Source organism: Thalassophryne amazonica, chromosome 10 (genome assembly GCF_902500255.1).
Source record: "Thalassophryne amazonica chromosome 10, fThaAma1.1, whole genome shotgun sequence".
NCBI lineage: Eukaryota > Metazoa > Chordata > Actinopteri > Batrachoidiformes > Batrachoididae > Thalassophryne > Thalassophryne amazonica.
The window spans coordinates 9,891,631-9,917,680 of record NC_047112.1 but is presented as its reverse complement, the minus strand read 5'-3'; the positions used below and the strand labels follow the sequence as shown (position 1 = coordinate 9,917,680).

Below are 26,050 nucleotides of genomic sequence, written 5' to 3'. Positions count from 1 at the left end.
TGATCAATTATTATATCATTTACTAACAGGGACTTAGAAGAGAGAGACCTAATGTTTAATAGACCATATTTAACTGTTTTAGTCTGTGGTGCAGTTGAAGGTGCTATATTATTTTTTCTTTTGGAATTTTTATACTTAGATTTTTGCTGGTTATTGGTGGTTTGAGAGCAGGCACCGTCTCTACGGGGATGGGGTAATGAGGGGATGGCAGGGGGAGAGAAGCTGCAGAGAGGTGTGTAAGACTATTAGAACACATTGCTTAAATTTTCATTGTTACGCAGATGATACCCAGCTTTATCTATCCATGAAGCCAGAGGACACACACCAATTAGTTAAACTGCAGGAATGTCTTTCAGACATAAAGACATGAATGACCTCTAAATTCCTGCTTTTAAATTCAGATAAAACTGAAGTTATTGTACTTGGCCCCACAAATCTTAGAAACATGGTGTCTGGTTAGACACCATGATCTCTGGATGGCATTACCCTGACCTCCAGTAATACTGTGAGAAATCTTGGAGTCATTTTTGATCAGGATATGTCCTTCAATGCACATATTAAGCAAATATGTAGGACTGCTTTTTTGCATTTGCGCAATATCTCTAAAATTAGAAAGGTCTTGTCTCAGAGTGATGCTGAAAAGCTAATTCATGCATTTATTTCCTCTAGGCTGGACTATTGTAATTCATTATTATCAGGTTGTCCTAAAAGTTCCCTGAAAAGCCTTCAGTTAATTCAAAATGCCTCAGTTAGAGTACTGACAGGGACTAGAAGGAGAGAGCATATCTCACCCATATTGGCCTCTCTTCATTGGCTCCCTGTTAATTCTAGAATAGAATTTAAAATTCTTCTTCTTACTTATAAGGTTTTGAATAATCAGGTCCCATCTTATCTTAGGGACCTCATAGTACCATATCACCCCAGTAGAGCGCTTCGCTGTCAGACTGCAGGCTTACTTGTAGTTCCTAGGGTTTGTAAGAGTAGAATGGGAGGCAGAGCCTTCAGCTTTCAGGCTCCTCTCCTCTGGAACCAGCTCCCAATTCAGATCAGGGAGACAGACACCCTCTCTACTTTTAAGATTAAGCTTAAAACTTTCCTTTTTGAAAAAGCTTATAGTTAGGGCTGGATCAGGTGACCCTGAACCATCCCTTAGTTATGCTGCTATAGACTGCTGGGGGGTTTCCCATGATGCACCCAGTGTTTCTTTTTATTCACCTCTTTTTGCTCTGTATGCACCACTCTGCTTTTAATCATTGGTGATTGATCTCTGCTCTCTTCCACAGCATGTCTTTTTCCTGATTCTCTCCCCTCAGCCCCAACCAGTCCCAGCAGAAGACTGCCCCTCCCTGAGTCTGGTTCTGCTGGAGGTTTCTTCCTGTTAAAAGGGAGTTTTTCCTTCCCACTGTCGCCAAGTGCTTGCTCACAGGGGGTCGTTTCGACCGTTGGAGTTTTTCTGTAATTATTGTATGGCTTTTGCCTTACAATATAAAGCGCCTTGGGGCGACTGTTTGTTGTGATTTGGCGATATATAAATAAAACTGATTTGATTTGAGACAGTCCAACCTGTACCCTTTTGGAATCTTAATGACCAGATAAATAATATGGTATACGTTTCAACCTCATTAGAGCATTTTTTGTTTAATTTTGACCCCTGGCCATGAGTCCCTGGATGGCCACCATAGATTGTGTTGATCATGGTACATGGAGGCTGGATTGTGTTTAGTCCCCTTCAGTGATATTGAAAACCTGCTTGGTCCATGGACTAAATATTGTTACAGATGTCCTCAGGATTTTCCCAAATGACTAACGACCATCTCAACACAAATCTAATCTGAAATCCAGTTTACCTTAAGATGATATTTGTCCACAAAAAGATACTTAATCTCTCCCCTGGTGAGTATACAAGCTCCACCTTTTTCTCCACCTCATATCTTGTATAATCTCTTAAAAGATAATCCCAACATTTAAAATGATGAAAATCTCTTGCATTTACACGTCTCACTGGTTCAAGTGTTATATTTCTGCACTTTGCATTCACTAAACCAGATTAATTAGAAAACTAAAGTCAAAGTTTCAAGTGCAAACATTTTGAACTTCCCAATTAAAGGGTAAAAACAGCATTGGGTTTTTTTTGTGCATTCTCGGTGTCTTCTTCGTTCGCTCACTTTAAGCAGACGTCTCTTGGGTTTTTTTGTCTCGGCTGATTTCTCTTCCTCTCAGGACTGAAGACATCTCACATGGTAAAGTGCTCCCGTCTCTCACATCTCTTCGTCTTCCACTTTTATCTTTCAGTTAAGATTTATGTTCACTCATGAGTGACGAAAAAAAAAAAAGAAATTCCATCTTGACATCCTCTTTTATCCTTCTTCAGGGGGGTATTGTAGCCTCTCGAGGCCCAGACCGAGTCTCCCTGTGTGTGTGGGGGGGGGGATCGGATCTTTCAGTGCAGCGTTGTGCCTTTAAATCTGACTTTTCTGTCAGGAAATAAAAGAATAATGTAATTTTTTTCTTTTCTTAATGAAATCACTCCCTTTGAGAAAAAAAAGTGTCTGAGCTCTGTCACCTTTTTTTGTTTAACCTTTTGAAAAGAATATAATGATTGAATTAGAATGAATGACTTTTCATTCTTCCTTTCCCCCGGGTTCCCTTGGGATCAGTAAAAATAATCAACGTTGGGGAAACGGGGGGGGGGGGGGGGATTGCATCCATCGGGTTTAATTCTATACTCTATTTAAATACATAGAGCAGGTAGCTGAGTGGATGAAGAGCCGCCCTGTCGCTATAGACATGGGTTCGAATCCTGCTCATGGAGCCCGTCTGTTTCCTTGGACAAGACTTAATCTACATCGTCTCAGTCCACCCAGCTGCAAATAGATTTCGGTTGGAGACGTAATCTGCTTCCAGGGACAATCGTAGACTCTTGTCTGCTTGACACTATGGAATCGGGAGATAAACACGCCCACCAACAGGCCTCTGGGCCTTTTTGCACTGATCTGGAGTACGTTATATAAACAAAACCCTCTTTTCTGATGTATCTGTTGGCATAACTTTCTTCCATCTGTAACACTGATAAGATCTTCTGTTGATGGTCTTCAGCCTACCACTGCATTCACAGTGATAAACGATTGAAGTCGTACCAGCAGCTCACACCCCCGTGGCATTGTTGATACTATGAATGTCATACACATGGCGAGATTTTAAGATCATTGCAATTACAGCTTTACAAAGAAAATAGTTTTTCTGCTAAATTAATGTTGAAATTTGCAATAAATTCAACTTTTTCCTGTACAAAAATTTTTTCTAAGGATTAAACAATACTCCGTCTTTGTGTGTTATCTGAGCTTTTCTGCCACGTGTGGGGAGGTCATGTGGGTGCACATTTACTGCAAGACCTGTTTAGTGCATGAATCCCTTCCTGAGAACCCAGTAGACTTTCACGATCTTTATAGAGACGGCAGTACTCACAACACAGCCGTTTTGCATTCAAGATGACTAGCGACTTTCCAGAAATGCCTCCATAAAACTCATTCAGAGGCTTAAAATGACCAAACAATGACCCTTGCTCGCAGTAAGCAGGTACAGAACATGATGAAATGGTAGAAATCCATTTGGGGCCTTATAACCTTATTTTCAGAGAGCTGGTTTCTCATTTAGGTGTAAAAACCCCGAAACAGAAACTGAAAGCTTCGAGGTCGTGTTTACTTCAATTAATGATTTTTTGTGTGTGTGTGTGTGTGTGTTTGTTTTCTCAGCATGACATGAATCTGTTATTTGTTTCCGAAGTGAAATGTTTGAGGAAACATTCCATAAAAGCAGCCAAGTTGTTGAAACCAGCTTAACAGCTCCAGCTAGTGTTAAGATAAGATCATTACACCCCCCAAAAATAAAATGGCAAGGAAATGACTGTCCAAAATAATAATTTATAATGCAATTTAAGCACAAATCAAATTAATTATTTGATAACCAAACCAGCATTTTACCTGCTTTGAGTACAATCTGAAACCATACTGACTTCAGGTCATTCATATTCTTGACAAACGCTTCAGTGCAAGAGTCTTTTTTATTGTGATTAACCGTTGACAACCAGCTGAAGAAAACAAACAAACAAAAATGTCCTCGAATCAGATCTTGTTGAAAGCTGCTACATCGACACTCTGGACCTGAAACACACAAAAAAAAGAGAAATCACTTCAGTTTTTAAGCTGCTGGCGCTTCAGGACCTGGAGGATCGCTCACGTTAAATGTTTAAAGACCTAATTTCTGATTAAATTAAGTTTTTCAGAATTCATATTTATTAATGACAGCCAAGAAATCAAACAGGGCTGTGAAATGAAAATTGTGAAATCCGAGGAAAATTTGCAGGGGGTCTGGGGGGGTGTAGCTCCCAGGGTCTAGGGCCCTGTGGGGCCCCAGAATTAAATTTTTATCTAATGATACTTTTTCAGCATCTCCTGGAAGGAAAAATCTCAAAATTAGTGGATATTTAAATGATCCTATATTCAACCTTTTATTTGACCTGTCAATGATGATGTTGAAATAACAAGTGTAAACCAAATTATGCATTAAATCAGAACAATTAAACGACATGAAATTTATGGAGACTGAAAAGACTGTTACAGCATTTCAAAAACCACAGCTAAAGCTTGGAGAATATTTGGAAAATCATGGTAAAATATCAATAACATACCTTATAGTAAAAAGTCATATATTCTTGTGTAAATTCATGCAGCCTAAATCAATTAAAAGCCACAATATCTTTTTTACAATGAAAGAAAATCTAGCTTAGTGAAAAAGTCATGATCTTGTCTAAAATCCTGTTTGAACAGCACAATATTTATTTTCCAGGGAAAAATTCTTACCGTGTTTCCTGAGAGAACACAGTTCACTTTTACAGTTTCTTTTATCTTTCAGGTGTGTTGATGAAGCCAGTGACAATTCCACGGATTCTAGTCCTTATAAGACTTTTGCAAACCATCTTTCTCGCCATCTTCTCTCTGTGCGACGTCGGTCTGTGAGACAGACATGCTGCACAAATCTTTTAAAAACTTGAAAGCTCTCAAAGTTTGTGATGTCCACATGCTAAGTTTAGCTTAAGCATCGCCCAGCAGCCACACAGCATCACCGCAGCAACCAACCAGTCCTGCTTTACGAAAACTTTCGTAACAGCTACGCTTTGAGTGGCATTTTTCCTCCATGAAACTCCGCGGATCCGAGGAAACTGATTTGTATCTGTAACACACAGATTAGTGTCCACCGACTTATAAAACTTACACGATGTCGTAAAAAAGAGAACGCTTTGCGATAAGCATTTTAAAAACTCAGTGATGTTCACGATTAAAGAGTACATCACTAACACTCCACCCCCATGATGAAATCTGTGGAATCCCATGGCGTTTTCACAGCCCTGATAAAAATCAGAAAATAACTGGCGTATACTGCTGTCTGAACTCTCTGCCGCCCCCTACAAGACAGTCTTGGGCAGCTCAAATGTCATGAGGTCAGGCGTACGCGTGACGTCTACATGACCATGACAGTAACATCGGCTTCGTGTTCAATTAAATTTATTTTCATTAATATAGTGTCAAATCACAACAAAGTTGCCTCGAGGTGTTTCACACAAGTCAGGTCTAACCTTCAGCTTCTTTTGGGTTTTTGTTTTTTTTTGTACTCACGTAATCTTCGAACTTGACGATCTCCTCCTCCAGCAGATCCGTTCCCACCTTGTCGTCTTCTACCACGCATGCGATTTGGAGCTTTCTGATACCATAGCCGACGGGAACCAGCTTGGACGTGCCCCATAAGAGGCCATCCGCCTGCACCGAGCGCACGCACTCCTCCAGCTTCACCATGTCCGTTTCATCGTCCCACTGACGGCGACAAAGAGAAGTTAGTTTCAGACTTACCGAGCCGTCGCCGCACAGACTGAATCACACCACTTACAGGTTTCACGTCCAGTAAGATGGAGGACTTGGCGATGAGGGCGGGTTTCTTGGATTTCCTCTCGGCGTACTCTTTTAACCTCTGCTCTTTCAGCTGTTCTGCCTCGGAGTCTTCATCGCTGCCAAATAAGTCGAAGTCGTCGTCCTCCTCCTCGTCCTCTTTAACAGCAGAGCTGGACGTTTGCTCGACCGTCGTGCCCTAAACAGAGCATTAAAGCATTCCTTTATGATGTCATTTACAACACGAAAACTGGGATTCTGCAGGCATGTGAAGAAGCTCACGTTTGTGCAGGGCGTTAACGGAGCCGCTGGAGTCGTCACCGCAGGACATTTCTCCAGAACTGCAACCCGACACTCCAGTTTGGAAAGTGCTGCCCTCAGATCGTCAACCACTGACGGCAAGAGACCAGAATCAGAGGACATTAAATATCCTGTCCAATAACACACAGTGCTTCGTGCTGATGTCACAAAGCTTCTGTCATGTGACACGCTTCCTCTCTGCACTTGACTTGGTGTCAGTCTGAGGGGACAGTTTGAAAGTGGGTGGGTCTTAACTAGCATTGAGATGTTACATTCTCACTTCCAAGCAGAACTGGTGTATTATGGGAAATGAGGCCTTTTGAAGTATGGTGGGAGGGGTCACCTGATCTCTAACATGATGTGTGATTGATTGAAATGAAAACACTCACTGTGATTGATTAAATATTTTACTTTCATTTCTGCTTTCATATCCAAAAGAAAATGGTTCAATTTGAACACTCATTTGTAGTTTAGAATTAAGATTCATTAACATCTTTTATATGAACAGTGTTGAGGTTTTTTTTTTCCTAGAATGTGGTCTGATTATATCAAGCGTTCACAGCAACAAGAACATTATTTTAGCACAGCCATGACAGAACTGTAAATGTTAGCAGTTTGTGAGCAGCTAGCACAGAGAAATCACAGTGGAAAGAAAGCAAGAAAAAAAAAAAAAACTAATTGTCGTCATAGTTTCCCAACAGCAGGTCAACATACATAATCAACAATTGTAGGAAAAAAGAAGAAGGAAGAAAAAAAAAATAAAATCCATGAGTTGGTCACCTCTGGTTTGTTTAAAAATACATACATCCATATATTCTCATGTGTTGCCTGTGGGGATCCATGGGTTCTAGAGTGGGCAGTGTTTCTAAAATAGGTAGACATTTTTCAAGGGTGGTAATAAATTAAGCAAAGCTTGTATAATGAGTTGGGATGGCATGTGAGTCTAGAATGTTTTAGAAACTTACACCTCAATTTTTAGAAGATCTCAACTGCTGCCTTTCACATGCATGATGGAAATTAGGAGCAGGTGTGGTTGAAATGAGCTTGTAAGTTTCTCATTTTCAGAGCTGAGGTCTGGTGGCCACCGGGGTCACTGCTGCTGCTTTGACTAACGCAGCTGATTAAGAAGGCACCAATTATTAGTTTTTATATAAAATGTATTAATTTGTTTGATTAACTGCTAAAATGAATATTTGTAATACAGTGGCTTATTTTATCCAAAGCGTTACAAAGATTAGAATCTGTAAGAAATGTTGCAAATAAAGAAATGTTCAAGTTTTTAACTACCTAAAAATAAACTACGATTTCCTGTATTTCAAGTGATCTTGACAGCGTTTTAGCTCATTAAAACAAACTGCCGGTTCCAGCTAGAAAGTAACGACACAGAAATCAAACATACATCCTTGATCATTTCTCACCTTTGTGCAGGTTCTGGTTCTCCAGTTCCAGACTCTTAATGCGAGAGACGAGTTCTCCGGGATCAGTCGCACAGCTGTTGGCACTCTGCACAGCAAAGACGCACAAACCGAGACCATTTACAGGCAAAATCCAGGATTACACTCAAAGAACATATAATTTAATAAACATCATCACTTCCGGGACCAGAGGAAGTGATAAAGTCAAAATCAGTTCAAACATGCATCAAACTCAAGCCAACAGAGCTCCCAACAGGTGGTGCAGTGTTGGGCAGCAGGGTCACACTTAAAATCATGTTCAACCCTCACTGTTAAAAATCACTTCAGATTAATTGCAGTTTTTAGTCAACAAAGTGATACGAAAGAGGCTTTGGGGGGAAAAAAAAAAAAAAAACCACACTAATCTCGTTAATTGAAGCAGTGGTCACTCACAGAACGTACTGAATTACATTTTTAATGATGTTTCACGCTTTATCTAACACCCCTAATATATCAATTTAATAAGGACTTTATTTTCTTTAAATAAATCAAATGGTCTACAACCCATCTGCATTCTGATGCTGCGTTCACATGCACAGTATAAAAACTGTGATACGGGTTCTTACAATGATGAACATGAACACACACCTATGCAAGAGATTTAGTAGATCTGTAAATTATTTATGTAACAGTCTTATTCCAAAAATGGAGTAAACTCATTTTTCACACCCCATAATGACAACATGAAAAATGTTTTTGAAAAATTTATTAAAAAACTAAGAAATCACAAGTGCATAAGTATTCACACCCTTTGCTCAGTAGTTTGTTGATGCACCTTTGGCAGCATTTACAGCCTCAAGTCTTCTTGAATATGATGCCACAAGCTTGGTGCACCTATCTTTGGACAGTTTGGTCCATTCCTCTTTGCAGCACCTCTCAAGCTCCATCAGGTTGGATGGGGAGCATCGGTGCACAGACATTTTCAGATCTCTAGAGAGATGTTCAATCAGATTCAGGTCTGGGCACTGGCTGGGCCGCTCAAGGACATTCACAGAGTTGTCATGAAGCCACTCCTTTGATATTTTGGCTGTGTGTTTAGGGTCATTGTCCTGCTGAAAGATGAACCGTCGCACCAGTCTGAGGTCAAGAGCACTCTGGAGCAGGTTTTCATCCAGGATGCCTCTGTACATTGCTGCATTCATCTTTCCCTCAATTCTGACTAGTCTCCCAGTTCCTGCTGCTGAAAAACATCCCCACAGCATGATGCTGCCACCACCATGCTTCACTGTACGGATGGTGCCTGGTTTCCTCCAAACATGATGCCTGACATTCACACCAAAGAGTTCAATCTTTGTCTCATCAGACCAGAGAATTTTGTATCTCATGGACTGAGAGTCCTTCAGGTGCCTTCTGACAAACTCCAGGTGGGCCGCCATGTGCCTTGTACTGAGTGGCTTCTGTCTGGCCACTCTACCATACAGGCCTGATTGGTGGATTGCTGCAGGGATGGTTGTCCTTCTGGAAGGTTCTATCTCCACAGAGGAATGCTGGATCACTGACAGAGTAACCATTCGGTTCTTGATCACATCCCTGACTAAGGTCCTTGTTCCCCGATCACTCAGTTTAGACAAGCAGCCAGCTCTAGGAAGAGTCCTGGTGGATCTGAACTTCTTCCATTTACAGATAATTGAGGCCACTGTACTCATTGGGACCTTCAAAGCAGCAGACATGTTTCTGTACCCTTCCCCAGATTTGTCTCGAGACAATCCTGTCTCTGAAGTCTACAGCCAATTCCTCTGACTGTCAACTGTGGGACCTTATATGTAGACAGGCGTGTGTCTTTCCAAATCATGTCCAATCAACTGAATTTACCCCAGGTGGACTTCAATTAAGCTGCAGAAACATCTGAAGGATGATGAGAGGAAACAGGAGGCACCTGAGCTCAATTTTGAGCTTCATGGCAGAGGCTGTGAATACTTAGGTACAAGTGATTTTTTTTTTTTTTAATATATATATATACGAGGGCTGTCCGTAAAGTATAGGTCCTTTTTATTTTTTTCAAAAACTATATGGATTTCATTCATATGTTTTTACGTCAGACATGCTTGAACCCTCGTGCGCATGCGTGAGTTTTTCCACGCCTGTCGGTGACGTCATTCGCCTGTGAGCACTCCTTGTGGGAGGAGTCGTCCAGCCCCTCGTCGGAATTCCTTTGTCTGAGAAGTTGCTGAGAGACTGGCGCTTTGTTTGATCAAAATTTTTTCTAAACCTGTGAGACACAGCGAAGTGGACATGGTTCGAAAAATTAAGCTGGTTTTCAGTGAAAATTTTAATAGCTGATTCTGCCGCTTTAAGGACTTTTCACGGTGCGAGACGTCGCGCAGCGCTCTCAGGCGGCGTCATCATCCTGTTTCAAGCTTAAAACCTCCACATTTCAGGCTCTATTGATCCAGGACGTCGTGAGAGAACAGAGACGTTTCAGAAGAAGTCGGTTTCAGCATTTTATCCGGATATTCCACTGTTAAAGGAGATTTTTTTAATGAAAGACATGCGGACGGGTCCACGCGTCGGGACACAGCCGACGCGGCGCGGCGGCACAGGAAAAACACCTCCGTGTTGATAACCATTTGTTAAAATCCAGTTGGCTTTTGATGGCTTTCAGTGGAGTGAGTATATGAGAAATTGTTTATCAGCTGGAGATGCTCCAACTTGTCCTTAAGGCTTCCAGCAGAGGTGTTTTTCCTGTGACGGAGCGTCGCGGCGGCTGCGAGCCGACGCTGCAATCCGCCCGCACGTCTTTCATTAAAAAAATCTCCTTTAACAGTGGAATATCCGGATAAAACGCTGAAACCGACTTCTTCTGAAACTTCTCTGTTCTCTCACGACGTCCTGGATCAATAGAGCCTGAAATGTGGAGGTTTTAAGCTTGAAACAGGCTGATGACGCTGCCTGAGAGCGCTGCACGACGTCTCGCACCGTGAAAAGTCCTTAAAGCGACAGTATCACCTCAAAATCTCTCATCAGCCATTAAAAGTTTCACTGAAAACCAGCTTAACTTTTCGAACCATGTCCACTTCGATGTGTCTCACAGGTTTAGAAAAAATTTTGATCAAACAAAGCGCCAGTCTCTCAGCAACTTCTCAGACAAAGGAATTCCGACGAGGGGCTGGACGACTCCTCCCACAAGGAGTGCTCACAGGCGAATGACGTCACCGACAGGCGTGGAAAAACTCACGCATGCGCACGAGAGTTCAAGCATGTCTGATGTAAAAACATATGAATGAAATCCATATAGTTTTTGAAAAAAATAAAAAGGACCTATACTTTACGGACAGCCCTCGTACATTTGCAAAAATCTAAAAAAAAAAAAAAAAAAAAAACAGTCATTATGGGGTGTGGTGTGTAGAATTTAGAGGGGAAAAAAAATAAATAATTCTTCCATTTTGGAATAAGGCTGTAATATAATATGTGGAAAAAAGCAAAGCACTGTGAATACTTTCTGGATGCACTATCTGGTTAATGTGGAACATATACTGTACTTTCTGGAGTATACAATGTGATTTTTGTTCTGTTTATTTATTTTACTAGTTTGGAAGGTCCTGTGACATACTCCAGTGCAAATTACACACACACACACACACAAAAAAAAAAAAAAAAAAAAATCACATGATTATTCTTCATAACAGTTATAATGATACTAAACAAAATAAATGCCAATAATAAAAGTACACCACAACAATGCACAAACCAAGAGGCTGATAATACAGAAAAAGGTGCAACTTAATACGCTGGTAGAGCTTATATTTGGGTTTGTCCTGTTCAAGGTTTTTTTTTTTTTCCTTTATATAAACAGATGCAAGTTACACTCCAGACAATATCAACTTTCCTCGCAATAAAAACGTGCCAATGTGGCGCCTGACCACATATATTATAACCAACACGAAAGTGTGCTCGCTATTTAAACAACACACTGGTGCTAGGTGTGGAAATGAAAACAGCAGCATCAGTTGCAAACTCGCTGCAGTAAAAGATCAGGCCAACTCAGGATCTTCTACAGGCAGACGACAGATGCAGAAACACACAAGCTGGTAGAAACGTGAATGGTGATTAGACACCGTTTGGGCTCTGCAGCACAGCACACTGAATCACAAAAAAATATCCAAAAGGAAAGGCGGAGTCTTTTTTTTTTTTTTTTTTTTTTTTTTTTTTTACAATTTGTTATTCTAAAAGTTATTTTCTTCAGCACCACTATAACTGTTCCTCAGTTTCCAAATAAAAGGATTTTCTGTTTTATATCACCGATACTATCAAAATTCTTGTCTGGAAAGAAAATTGTGAATTAATGTAACATCTACTCTTATAAGCAACAGGTTGGTCATCGTCATCATGCCCCAAGGTTCTTGAAATGGAGCAATATTGCCACCTGGTGGACATTTACCCTTAATACGGGTACAATAGAACTTCAACAAGAGCTCCAGTTAATAATTAGTGCAGTCGTGGAATTCTCTGTCCAACATACGAGGGGAGACTGAGAAATCTTGAGCCTGAGCCAGAAAATGTAGAGTGTGGTCCTCCAGCTTTTGCTTTCCAAAAATTCTCTAAAAAGGTTCTCTAACATTTCTGAACTTTGCAGCCATGGAGTCAAAATTTCACAGTCTTGAGAACCACACCCTTCTTTTTTTGAGCCAGGCTCAAGACTTCTCAATCTCCTCTGGTACCTGTAGAGTTGCCAGTGATAATATGCAACTTTGGGGTTCTTATTTAAATTCCTTGGAGGAGAGGAGGAGGACAAAAAATTGGAAGCTACTCCTTTACCGTGTTGCCAATTTAGTGACTTTTGACCTTCCCTTTTGCAATATACAAAAGGTAATTTACAGTGGTGGGCACAGCTAACCAAACAGTTAGCTTCAATAGCCACTAATCCACTAGGTTTTATAATGTTAAACTGATACACGGCATTAAAATTTAACTAACCCCTTTTAGTACTAACTCTGTACACTGTCGGCTACCGATAAGCCAGTTCCGGGTTTAACCCCTTAACGCCTGAATTTATATAGCTGTATATAAAAAAACAATTTTGTGTGTGTTTTTGCCATTAAGTAGATGGTAAATAATGTTGAGATTATTAATTTCACTTTTGCATAAAAAATAGTAAATAGTAATTTTGGTATTTTGGTAATGGCTTTATGTTATAATAATAATAATAATAATGGTATGTTGCAAATTTGCGACACAGGCATACTGGTCAATTTGGTATGTTGCATATTTGAGTCAAATGTTGTAGCATATATGCGAAGATAGGCGTTAAGGTGTTAAGCACTGCTGAGGCTTCTGAGTAAAAACAAAAGTGAGCACAAACCCCAAAACAACGAGCCAGAGCTCATCTTTATGCACTCTGCCCGCTGCTAACAGACACACATGCCAAAGGCATTATGGGAAAAATGAGTGTCCTTCACTGGTTGGTTGGTTGATTTATTTATTTGTAAAAGCCAACACACAAGTTACTGTAATGTGTGTGTTGGTTTTTAAATATAAATGTGTATGTGTAAATGTCTTTTTTCCATTTGTTAAAAAAAGGCTTTTGCAAAACTGAAAATTGTTTGTGAAGTGTATTCACAACACATGGTGATGAATGTTGGTTGATATTCACACTCCCATCCAGTAGATGGCAGTGTTCTACCCATTTTTTTTTGGGGGGGGGGGGTGATTGAAAGAGCCATTTGAATTTCCCATAATGCCTTTTGGCACGTGTGTCTGTTAAAGCTCAAACATTCAGAATTTAGCGTGTTACTTTAAAAGATGTGTGTGATATTTTCTTTGTAAAAATGTCAGAGTTGCCGTTAATGTCGATAAACTGTCCGGAATTGGTTGTTTATAAGTAAAACCATGAGTAAAAAGTGCTTTGCGTTTCATGTCTCCTGCCCACTGTCAGTCTTTTTGTATATGGAAAGTAAATGACTGTTTAACAGCAGCTGGCCCGCTCCGCTCTCTTCTGCTGGAGGAGACCTGAGCTCACAGCTGTCTGAGTATTGAGTAGTCCGCTGGTGGTTTTCAAAATTAACTGAAAAGCTAATACACTAGCAAAAAAGTTAGCTTCGCTAATTACCGGCTAGCAAAACTCTGCCCACCACTGGTAATTTAGAACAAGATTTCAACACAAAATAAATTTTAGAATTTTTTTTGAAAAAAATTAAAAAAATATCAAACGGGACAATAGTTAACTATATTGGAGAAAAACAAATGACAAAAAACTAGTGCCCGTACTCACCCCTGCGAGAGACTTCTGGATGTTCTCCCGGGCCCGAGCGATGTCCTGCAGAATGGTATTTGCCCCGACCTCCTAAACCAACGAGATAACCAACAAAGCCTGGTTCAACCTTTATTTTGTCAGAACATATTTTCTGTCCTTCAAATGATTTCATCAAGTCAAGAAATGGGGTACAGTCCAGCTTAGAACTGTGTCTGTTAAAGACGGGGAATTCCAGTGATTGATCATTCTCAAGTACAAATCAAAGCAATGTCCAAAAACAAGTTAATTAAAGGAGGGTCAGTTTGAAGCTAACAACAGAGTGAAGCTCTGAAGCGTGTGTCGATACCTGTGTTTGTTCTTGCGACGGTTTATTATTCATGTTCTCATAGAAACGTCTCTCTGCCTCATCATAACGGTGTTTGTCAAACCAGATCTTCTCGTGTGCCAGGACGTCCATTGTGCTGTGGAGAACATGGAGGAAGAACAAATGAACACGTGAAGCGGAAAACAACCACAGCCGTTCAGACTTAATGTGGCCTAATGTCTCATCTCCAGACAAATGGTTATTGTAATAATTGTAGAGAAAGTGACTATTATCTAATTAAGAACCCATAAACAGATTCCCATATGTATGAAAACAGCCATTAGTTACTAATTACTAACATTTATTACAACAGTTGTCGAGCTAGCTGTGTATTCACATGCAACTGCAATAATTATTGCAATAATAGCAGCAACCCTGCACTAGTTTAACGCCGTGTTAATGTTGACGCAATGCAAAATCGCCGACATTAGCGTGGTAGTTAAGATATAGCTGCATCTGATTGACACTTCTACAAGCACATATTGAAACAATCATGCTATACGTCAATGTAATGATATAGTAGATAAATTAGCAATTGTTCCGTAAAAATGTTCTTTTCATGGCGTTGTAGGAATACCACATAAGGAATGAGCCCACCTACAACTTCTCCTAGTTTCCAGTTAGCTACAAATATACCAAATGTCTGAATGCTGATGTGACCGCTGAGTAAGAGGTCATGGGTACGGTAACATCACGTTTGGATTACAATCCATTTTTGCCACTGCACTCGTGGTAGCTCCTAGGGACCGAACACCTTCAGCTGGTTTTTCTTTTAACATGTCACTTATCTGCAAAAACACTTTATTCACTAATCTTGAAGACCAAAACTAGGAAATTATACCATTTATCCCCAATGGACTCTAGGTTTTCATTCCACCCAATCATCTCAGAGGGTGATGTCACTGAAGATGGTTACTGCAGACTGGTTGATAAACCCACAAACAGAAGAGTCTATTGTGCCCCTTTGACCCCACCTACTCGCAAAAATTGGATTATTAAGATGTAACAGAAGACATTTTTCCTCTTTGACTCAAAGTTGTGATCACCACTGAAACCATCTGTCAATCATCAATGATTTTCGCTTCAGATAATTACGTTCAAACTGTATTGGAACACGTATACCAAATACCACAGCACCCAAGACCTGTTTGAAATTTACTTCAACGAGTCATGAAATCTGGAAAGATATTCTGTGCTAAAGATATTCAACTTCCGAACAAATCGTGATGTTATTTATGCCAGTTTTAGGAATTCAATTTCAATTCAATTTATTGAATTTATATAGCGCCAAATCACAACAAAGTTGCTTCACACAAGTACGGTCTAACCTTACCAACCAGAAAGGTGTGTTTTCACAGTACTGGCTACCTTGAATTTACAGAACTGCACAGTCACAGTAATATCATCTGCAGCTTCAAATGTCTTATCAGTAGCACCTTCACTCAATTTGTTTCTTTGTTTTGGGTGTGTGTTCATTGTGGCTCCATCAAATCACCGTTCATTTTGTTACTATACACGTGTGTGTACTGGTCACATTTGATGGTGCCGAGATAACAACGCACCGTACCAAAAATTGACCAAAACACCCAGACTGTCGCCCTCAGTGACAGCTTCCTGTCCCTCTCTTGTTAATTAATAAGAGATAATAACATATATTCATTTTCTCTCTCTAAACAACAACAACAACAAAACCCTCAATGACACCATAAGAAAAGATGCATGAAAAATAATGTGATAAAAGAAGTCTGGAAAAACCACATAAAGAGTTCATACAAACACATCAGTCACCAAGTAAAACTAAAGAAATAATAAGTAATAATAAATAATGAAACATGGGAAAAATACATTGGAACTGAAATGTTATCAAAACAGAAAATGACAAAAAAAAAAAAAAAATATATATATATATATATATATATATATATATATATATATATATATATATATATTTATTTATGAAAGAGTAACAGCTCCATCCTCCAGATGAGGTCATACTTGTCCCTGTGCAGGGCAGCAGAAGAAACAGATGAACCCTCCACGCTGGGGAGCTGAACATCCTGCACCACCACAGCTTCACCACAACTGTAACCATGGAAACGGCTCTCTGCAGCATCGTATTGCCACTTGTCTGGCCACACCCGCTCGCTGTCCGGGTGAAGAAAGTAGTAGACTGTTGCCTCTGGGGCATCCTCCTCTATCTCTGGGACTTCAGCCGGTTCCTCTTCCTCCTGGATGGGGTGTAAGGCATGGAAGACTTCGGCCTTTGTCTGCAGCACCACACGTTTTTCCACCGGCACCACCACCACTTCCTCTTCCTCCTCCTCCTCTTCTTCTTCTACAAGGCTCTGAGGGTGCTTATTGCTTCTGCTGGCCGAAGAGCAGCTGGGGCGTTTGGCAGAATTATTGCCATAAAGGTTTTGGTAGTATGCGGCCTCAGCGCGGTCATACACGGGCTTCTCCAGCCAAACATCACGAAGCATCTCCACTGGGATCAGAGGTAAGCCATTGATTGGCTCAGGAGCTGACTGCTGGATGATGGGAGTTGCAATCAGAGACTGGTAACCTTCATCAGGTGTTCTGGACATGATTGGATTATTTGGCCGGTCGGGGAGGTCCAGAGAGTTTGGAATTGAGGGTTGTAGGGATTCTTCAACAAAGTGGCATTCGGCTTGGTCAAAAGTCATCTTGTTCACCCAAACTTCTTGGACAACATGGTGGCAAGCCACCTGATCCCCATGTCGGCATGCCAGACCTGAAGATGAGGGAACCACAGGCATTGGAGCATTTGGATGAATTTGCTGGGTTGGAACGGGGGGGTTAGACTGGGTGGTCCCATTGGAAGAGGTTGCCAACCAGCAGTGGTAGAAGCTCTCAGCTTGCTCATACATGCCATGTTCAAACCACACATTGGAACATTCCGACTGCAGACCAATCAAATCAGTGTAGGGGTCGGGCGGCTGGTTGGACCTTTTGTCCCATTCCTCTTCATGCTCAGCCTTACTGTCGCTACTCCCTTCGTGGCAGCTGTCAGAATTGCACAGGCGTTTCTTACGTCGGCGACTTTTCCCACTGCGCTTAGCATCTCCATTCAAGCTGCCGCTCTCCGGGGAAGATGATGCCGTTCCTCCGTTTCTTTGGCCAGAGTCGGGCAGAGTTGCACCGCCAAATGCAGCACTGGCGGAACGCTCCACTTGACGACTTGGAGGGTGATCATTATCCGACTGAGACATCTTCTTTGATCCATTGCAGAAATAAAAGAGAAAAGGTACAGGCTCTTGGATTAGTTCGAGAGACACAGGATTAGGCACATACAGAAAGTGGTCTCAGAGCTTTAGCATTGTTTTTTCTTAAGGCCACAATGGTGTCAAAACTACCCAAGAAGAGTTCAACAATGATCAAGTCAGCAGACACTTTACAATTTTAACAAAGCTATGTTTTCATGGCCATGGGTTAAGGGCGATAATACACTAAAAGGTGTTCTGATATGAAAGAATTAAAGAACAAAATTGGTGGAAAAAACATTGAGCCTTTGGCCTTGTCTTTACATACTTCCAAATCCTTACATTCTTTACAGCGTTTATTTTTTGAATAAATAAGATGTGTAGCCTAGGAATTTTGATTCTGGAATATAGCGATAATCCTGGGCCATGAGGGGTGAGGGTATCTGGCACAATTAAAGCATTTGGGGGTATTTCTGTTACACATGTCACAAAGGTCTCAATCGAGCTGTGTCAGGCCTAAATTATTTTATGGCAAGCCATTTTCACCTGTGAAAGCATCAGAATTTTGGGACTTTGGAGATGCCTACCATTAAAGCTCAAACAAAGAAACATGTAAGAAGGTAGATTAAAACTGGTTATGCACTACAAGACCCCTTTAATGAATACGCTTATTTGAGCAAGAGATCAACCTGAATGAAAAACCTGATGTTTAATTAAGCCCTGGCTATGTTTACGGATAAGACTTAAACAAGCCTGCAGCGCAACAGTCTCCTACTTCACACAACAGAATCACATTTTAGATTTCTGTGATCATTATTTGTTTTTCATTGGGGGGGCTTTGCAGTGAGTTAATTCTATAAGAAAAATGCTTAACAGGTGTTTTGACTCAAGCAGAGCAGAAAAAATCCAGAGGTGTGCGTCATTTAAACAGCCTCAGTGCCACTGATTCAAGAGTGTCAAATGATTACTGATTTCCAAATGGATTTTTGGCATTAGTTTGTTATTTTTCATTGGCATTATTAAAAATATATTACTGCAGGGGAAGCACTGCTTTAAATTAAGTTTCAAAATTAAAAGAAACAAAAGATTCCAATTGGAGTGACAGTACCACCATCAGGACACCTTGATGTGTATCATCACTTACTTGTAGGAGAACATACGACACTATGAACACAGACCACAGTAACACAAGCAGCATGCAGCAAATTAGAACAAGCTCATGCAGACAAATGCCAACAGATAAAAGCAGTCAGAAATGTATGTGATGTCATAAGGCCACAATGCTACATGAGTAAGATCAAAAGATCCTGCTTCACAAAGAAAATTAAATGTTTAAGTCTATTTTGACAGATTTGGCTCACTCCTCAAATCTATTCAGCTCAAATCCAACCCCCCCTGTTTAAGCTCCTTTCAACTCCACTTTGGTGCACAGAAGCAAAATGACACAAAAAAGCATTACTGTACATATGTACAAAACTACATTTACAAATACTTTAACTTGAATGAAAAATATGCTTGGTTGAGAGGAGAATATAATCCTCACATTTTATGCAGAAAATGCCAGGTTTACTTATTTTACTATTACAGTTAGCTTAAAGACAACATTGTAGCCGAACACCATGAAGATAAAATGCCAAACAACATCCAGATAAATGCTATGGTAATATGAGTGTAAATACTATTGAGTCGTAAACAAGTTATAACACTAAGGATTACACTGTGCATAGGGCTGTCACAAGTAGGAATTTGTGGAGACGATTAATTGTCAGACAAATAATTGTGATTGTCGAATATATTGTCTATTTTTTTTTCTTTTTTTCCCCTTCTTTATATTCTACTATTGTAGTATAATTACACAACTCTGGAAGAACGTTTGGCTTCTGTGAGTGGAGAAACTGGGAACGTGCAACATTTTTATTTTTATCTTCATTTTACATACAGTCCCAACTTTTTCTGATTTGTGGTTGTTTCTGTTGCATTTCTGAAATTGTTTCTCCTCATCAGTCATGTTTTGTGCTTAAATACTGCATTAAGCTCAAGATTGAACAAATAAATACCTTTGGAAAGTAACAGCTGTTAAAGTTCAGAGTTCTCACCTGCTTTTTGTGATCTGTGTGTCTGAACATCACCACAGCTTCTCCATGTCAGGGTTTTTTGTTTTGTTTTTGGGGCTCAGTTCATTCATATATTCTCATTTTTTTAAATATGTTTTTAAAGATATTTGACCGTTTACTTTGTCTCATGATCTCATAAATTCAGCATACGACGCGCACATGGTGTGAACAGGACGGTAACGGCAGAATCACACCTTTAGAGAAAGTTCAGAGAGAAGTAAAAGCAGCTTCACGTTTTGGTTTTGTTAACATGTTCACTCGGGTTAAAATCCTCTCTCTGCTCCGTGCTCGCTGCGCACTGATGGTTCTCAGACTGTAACATGTCACGCCTGCATTCAGGAATCTCCCTCATGCACCCCCCCCACTCCCTCGCAGTCTGCAGCCTGTTGACTCCGCGCGCACACAGACACACACACCGACAGCTCCGCATTTTAGACAGCTTTTGAAGAAGACGAACACTGTTTTAATCGGCTGTTTTATCGAAACAGCAGGAGGGATCGCTCCTCAGCCACCATGTTATTGTCCTGCCTTAAGACGGGAGCGAGGCTGCAGCACAATGACATCAGATTCTGAATTGTTTTATGCTTTGTGGATAAAATAAATAATTCAAGGTAATCGTGAATATGAAAAATAATTGCGATTGACGAATATTGCAATAACTGTGACAGCCCTAACTGTGCATCCTATATAGAACTCTTATAGCGCAGCATTCTAATGCAAACTGTATTGGCATAAAAAATAAAACGACAAACAATGCAACACACCAACATGCAAATGAACAAACAGGTTTTTCCTGCACAGTTAAGCGAGTCGTGGCCTTCTGAAGATATTACAATACAGGAAACATGTTCCCTTATTGTTTCCTCGTTTATAGATGTTAGCATTAGTAACTAAATAAATAACCACAGGACGGTTTTGAGAAGTCCGATCCTGCTGCTAAATAAATAAATAAATAATGAACGAACTGTTGACTCACCTTCTCTGATCAAAGTGTTGAACTCAAATTAGTATCAACTTCAAATACTTGGCAAATTCCTGCCATCCAGTTATCCGTAAGCAATTAGAGGAATGAAGAAATAATAATTCAACTTACACAATTAAGCGAATGAAAAAGGGCAGCAAAGATCACAAGCCACATGGGTTTAAAGCTCAGAAGAAATACTTTGTTTTTTATGTTGCACACTTTGCCTCCACCCTGTGAAATAAACAATAATTTGCACGTCATTAAACCCACAAACATTTGATAGCAGCCTGGAGTCAAACAGCAAACATTTCCATACATTACACACAAATTAAATCATTAAAATATATTTTCACTCTTCGTCACCAAAGGCTCAGCAGATGCAGAACTGTTCAACTGCAGGTGTAACTGCATGTGTGTGCCCGTTTGTCTGTGTGAGCATGTGTGTCTTCGTGGAGTCCATGTGTGAAAGCTTCATAGACACTTTGGACGTTGGGTGTATATTGGCTGAAACAACTTTCTTGGAAAAAGTGTGTGTGAAATCTTGGCACAATTTGCGATAAAGGTCATACTTGGTACACAAGAATACCGTTTTGGGTTTTTTTTGCGTTTTTGGTTTCAGATGCTGTGCACTGCCAATATACAATAAAGACACTTTTGGACACTGGCAACTCACACAGACCAAACAAAATCCCGTACACAGAGGGGAAGGGACCACATCCTCCGGTAAGGATAAAGGAGGAGGTGTGTGTACAGAGATGTACAGACTGTCTACATGCACTGTTCGCCAGATATGGAGTTTTTACTGCTGAAATGCCATCCCTGTTATCTACCGAGGGAATTTACTGTTGAGTTTTTGGCCACTGTTTACATCCCCCGCGAGCCAACTCCTCTACAGTGCTCAGTGAACTCCATGATGTCATCAGCGCGTTACAGACTGGTCATCCAAATGCTGTTTTTACTACTGCCAGCAATTTTAACCAGTGCAGCCGACGGCTTCTACTTCCCAACTATTATCAATGTGTGGACATTCCCACCGGAGACAAGAACACACTGGACCACATTTACAATATCATGTGTGGTGCATACAAGGCTGCACTCTGCCCTTACTTTGGTCATCCAGAGCACGTCTCCTCTTCATGTACCCGGCCTACAGACAGAGACTAAAACAAACCTCGTCACCAAACAGATCAAACTCTGAACCCCAGACTCTGAGAGCATCCTGCAGGACTGTTTTGCTGGCCAACATTCAGAGCAGTATACCAGACACACTGGACCCCTTGCAATATGCATACTAGCCCAATGGGTCCACCTCAGACACCATCACTGCTGCACACCACTATTCCCTCTCTCACCTGGAAAACAAAGGCTCCTACATCAGGATACCCTTTACTGACTACAGCTTGAGAACAGAGTCCACAGGAGAGCTGCCTCCATGCTCAAAAATCCAACCCACCCACAACACGGACTGTTCACCGTCTACCCTCAGGCCAGATAGTTGACAGGAGTCACAACCATGGACAACCTTATCACTGTACATTTTGTACACACTTGCATTTTACACAACTGTGTTGCATATTCTATTGTAGGTATCAGACACTTTTGTCATTGTATTTTTTACCATTTACATATAACTCAGGACCCGTGTGGACAGCAAAGTAAGAATTTCATTGCACAGAGAAACATGTTTCTTCTTGTTATATATGACAATAAACACTTTGAATCTTGAATGGTGATCTCACTAAAACGTCTGACGCATACAGCGTTGGGCACATTTAAATTCTACTTTGAGCCAGCAAAGGGCAAAGTCTCTCCAACAAAGTACATGTAACAACTCCACAAGTTCAAGGACGGGCTCAGGAACAGATTTGAGTTAGAGTGAATATGTTAGCAACATATGCCATCATATTCAGCCTTTGGTTGTGTCATCCTTCCAAACATCAAGCGCAGTTCTGCTTGGGATTACTGAAATTGCTATGGCAAGTAGAATGTCAGAAATTCCGAATGCAGCAACACGCTGGTTTGTGTTTGATCATCAACAGACATGCAAACAGAAAAGTTAAAGTAGACCTGTATTGAAATAAATGTGGTTAGATCTCAAAGAAATAGCTGATATGTATTTATAAGACCCTTATGAATGCAGTAAAGTAAATCTGCAAGCCCAAATTTGTAATTCAGCGGAGAAATTTCGTTTAAAAATGACAAATTTGCAGCTAAAATTTGGCCCTCAGCGAAAACTGTTTGTACATCCGGGTCATTGCAGTGACGTCCGGCAGAAGACGGAGCTCTCCCGCCTTCAGTCCGATCCTGCATTGAAATTGATTTTATCTGTTAGTAATGTTACTGTTATATACATCCTGGTTTCAGCATCCAAAAGTAAATCAAATCAAATCAATTTTATTTATATAGCGCCAAATCACAACAAACAGTTGCCCCAAGGCGCTTTATATTGTAAGGCAAGGCCATACAATAATTACGGAAAAACCCCAACGGTCAAAACGACCCCCTGTGAGCAAGCACTTGGCAACAGTGGGAAGGAAAAACTCCCTTTTAACAGGAAGAAACCTCCAGCAGAACCAGGCTCAGGGAGGGGCAGTCTTCTGCTGGGACTGGTTGGGGCTGAGGGAGAGAACCAGGAAAAAGACATGCTGTGGAGGGGAGCAGAGATCAATCACTAATGATTAAATGCAGAGTGGTGCATACAGAGCAAAAAGAGAAAGAAACACTCAGTGCATCATGGGAATCCCCCAGCAGTCTAAGTCTATAGCAGCATAACTAAGGGATGGTTCAGGGTCACCCGATCCAGCCCTAACTATAAGCTTTAGCAAAAAGGAAAGTTTTAAGCCTAATCTTAAAAGTAGAGAGGGTGTCTATCTCCCTGATCTGAATTGGGAGCTGGTTCCACAGGAGAGGAGCCTGAAAGCTGAAGGCTCTGCCTCCCATTCTACTCTTACAAACCCTAGGAACTACAAGTAAGCCTGCAGTCTGAGAACGAAGCGCTCTATTGGGGTGATATGGTACTATGAGGTCCCTAAGATAAGATGGGACCTGATTATTCAAAACCTTATAAGTAAGAAGAAGAATTTTAAATTCTATTCTAGAATTAACAGGAAGCCAATGAAGAGAGGCCAATATGGGTGAGATATGCTCTCTCCTTCTAGTCCCTGTCAGTACTCTAGCTGCAGCATTTTGAATTAACTGAAGGCTTTTCAGGGAACTTTTAGGACAACCTGATAATAATGAATTACAATAGTCCAGCCTAGAGGAAATAAATGCATGAATTAGTTTTTCAGCATCACTCTGAGACAAGACCTTTCTAATTTTAGAGATATTGCGCAAATGCAAAAAAGCAGTCCTACATATTTGTTTAATATGCGCATTGAATGACATATCCTGATCAAGTAAGCTGCAATGAATGTGAGATACAGCTCTGCATGCTCAGATGAGTGGCGACATCGATAGCGGGCGACGTTCTTCCCCGACGCCTCACTCTCTGCCTCTGATGCGCTTACTGAGTCTGCGTGCTTGGTAAACACTGAAGTGGGCCATTCACATCGCCCCCGTGTCTGCTGTGCAGCCGGCACCACGTCCCTGTCTACTGAATGGAGGTGCAGCCAACTTGGCAGACGTCCAGAGACTACGCTCGCTGTTTTGATGTGGAGCGGCCAGTGACACCTGTTGCTGCAGGGACAGACTTTCCGCAGCGCCGCACGTCTCGGTAATCGGAGCCGCAGAGCTCCATGGCCGCTGAGAGAGGTTTATAGCTTTTTAATGACTTGGATTCTTTGCGGTCCCGCCTCCGTACCCAGCGACGGTAACACCGGAGGCGAAAGACAGTAGATTTTCAATGCGACACCACTCAGTCAAACGGGCATATGAAAAAGTCCTCCAAAATAATTTTCAAGCACAAATAAAAGAAATGTGTACTCACCAAACATGCCGCAAGACAATATGAAGTTTTAAAAAAAAAGCAGATCCTTCCGTATAAGACAAGAAAAAGGTGCAGATGCAAACTGACGTAAATCCACAAATTACAGTTGGCGCGCGCAATGCATGCTGGGATAGGGTCTTTTCCCTGACGTCTTGGCAGCGTCCCGGATGTGATGACAGTTTTGCGGAGGGCTAAACTTTAGCTGTAAATTTGTCATTTTTAAATGAAGATTTCTCAGTTGAATGACAGATCTGGGCATGCAGATTTACTTTACTACATTCAGAAGGATCTTATGTGTAAATATAAGTCATTTTTTGGTCAAGAAGCTATTAATTTTATTAGACCTCTAATAACATAACAAAAGTGCCATTTTGGCAGCAATATGCTGGATAGCACAAGATAGTTACAGAAACAATGCATTTTCTTGTAATTAAAAAATAGTTAAGTCCCTTTGGCTGCTCCCTTGTATGCACTCGGGGTTGCCACAGCAAATCCAAGGTGGCTCTGCATGTTGAATTAGCACAAGTTTTACATCGGATGCCCTTCCTGACACAACTCCACATTGCATGAAGAAATATGGCAGAGGTGGGATTTGAACAGGGAACCTTACACACTGAAACCAAGTGTACTAACCACTCGGTCACCACCCCTGCCTTGTAATTAAATATTATTTTAATCAAACACAATTTGGAAAATGACATCAAACAAAGTCGGACTTGAGAAACCTCTCGAATTAACAAGTTCATAGTACGACCTCTGGTGGCTATGTTTTTTTTTTCCTTCCTGCTAATTGGAAATGAGTTTCTAATTTCCATTTCCAGTGAAAGCAGCATTACTGTCAACCGGAAGTGACGCTGCAACCTACAACAACACATTAGACTCATTTTATTTTTTAAACACTATTACACAGTTTTGTTGATGGTATAAGATTACTGCATTTCTCCGTGTCATTTGATGAATAAAGTAATTATACATGACGTCATTAGCCGTCACCAACAAAAGGTGTCCTGCTAACATTAGCTCACTTAGCTTAGCCGTCGTTAATCGTTTAGATTAACACTTAGCAGCTGCAACTGGTACCGTCAGTAATAAGTTGGCGTTTTATCTTAAACACAGTTTGTTGTAAAATATGACAGCAGCAGGTTCGGTGTTGATTTGGTCATTAAAGTCATTCAGCCCGGTGTGCAGGCTGTTAGCCGTAAGCTAACTCTAGCTAGCCTCGCTGCGTCTGAAGCTTTAACATCAATCAAAACAAACTTTACATGAATCTAAACAGCAAAATCCGGCAGCGGCTCAACAATATCACTAATAGTTAATAATAACTTACTGCTCAGCTTGTCGTCTTGTCTTTTTGGAAGCCGGAGCAGGTCGGCAGAACAAAATGCGTTTCTGTCGCCGTGAGTGACGGAGGAGGAAAAGGAGGAGGTGAAGGAGGCGGCTGGGGAAGGGGAGGCACTAGTGTCACCTACGTATATTATAAATGTTGCCAATCTGATAAAATGCGTCGTTTATATCACCCAGAAACTCGTAAGAGCATCAGATAATTTGCGGTGTACAGTGGCCGTGAAGTGCAAAC

At 40.9% G+C, this 26,050-nt stretch overlaps 1 protein-coding gene across 2 annotated transcripts; it reads right to left on the bottom strand.

Moving 5' to 3' along the window:
• Positions 1-4,041: 4,041 nt before the first annotated feature.
• On the bottom strand, positions 4,042-25,986 carry eef1db (eukaryotic translation elongation factor 1 delta b (guanine nucleotide exchange protein)). Of its 2 annotated transcripts, XM_034179418.1 has the most exons (10): positions 25,802-25,986; positions 20,559-20,617; positions 16,243-17,480; positions 14,230-14,344; positions 13,902-13,973; positions 7,658-7,742; positions 6,222-6,331; positions 5,941-6,138; positions 5,673-5,867; positions 4,042-4,160 (listed from the first exon to the last, which is right to left on the bottom strand). In XM_034179418.1, the coding sequence occupies exons 3-10, from the start codon at positions 17,475-17,477 to the stop codon at positions 4,122-4,124; spliced, it is 2,049 nt and encodes a 682-aa protein (XP_034035309.1). In that variant the 5' UTR covers positions 17,478-17,480; positions 20,559-20,617; positions 25,802-25,986; the 3' UTR covers positions 4,042-4,121. The 2 variants fall into 2 exon arrangements, with proteins under 2 accessions (XP_034035309.1, XP_034035310.1); XM_034179419.1 differs by lacking the exons at positions 16,243-17,480; positions 20,559-20,617 and having other exon boundaries at positions 25,802-25,946.
• Between the last annotated feature and the right edge of the window lie 64 nt (positions 25,987-26,050).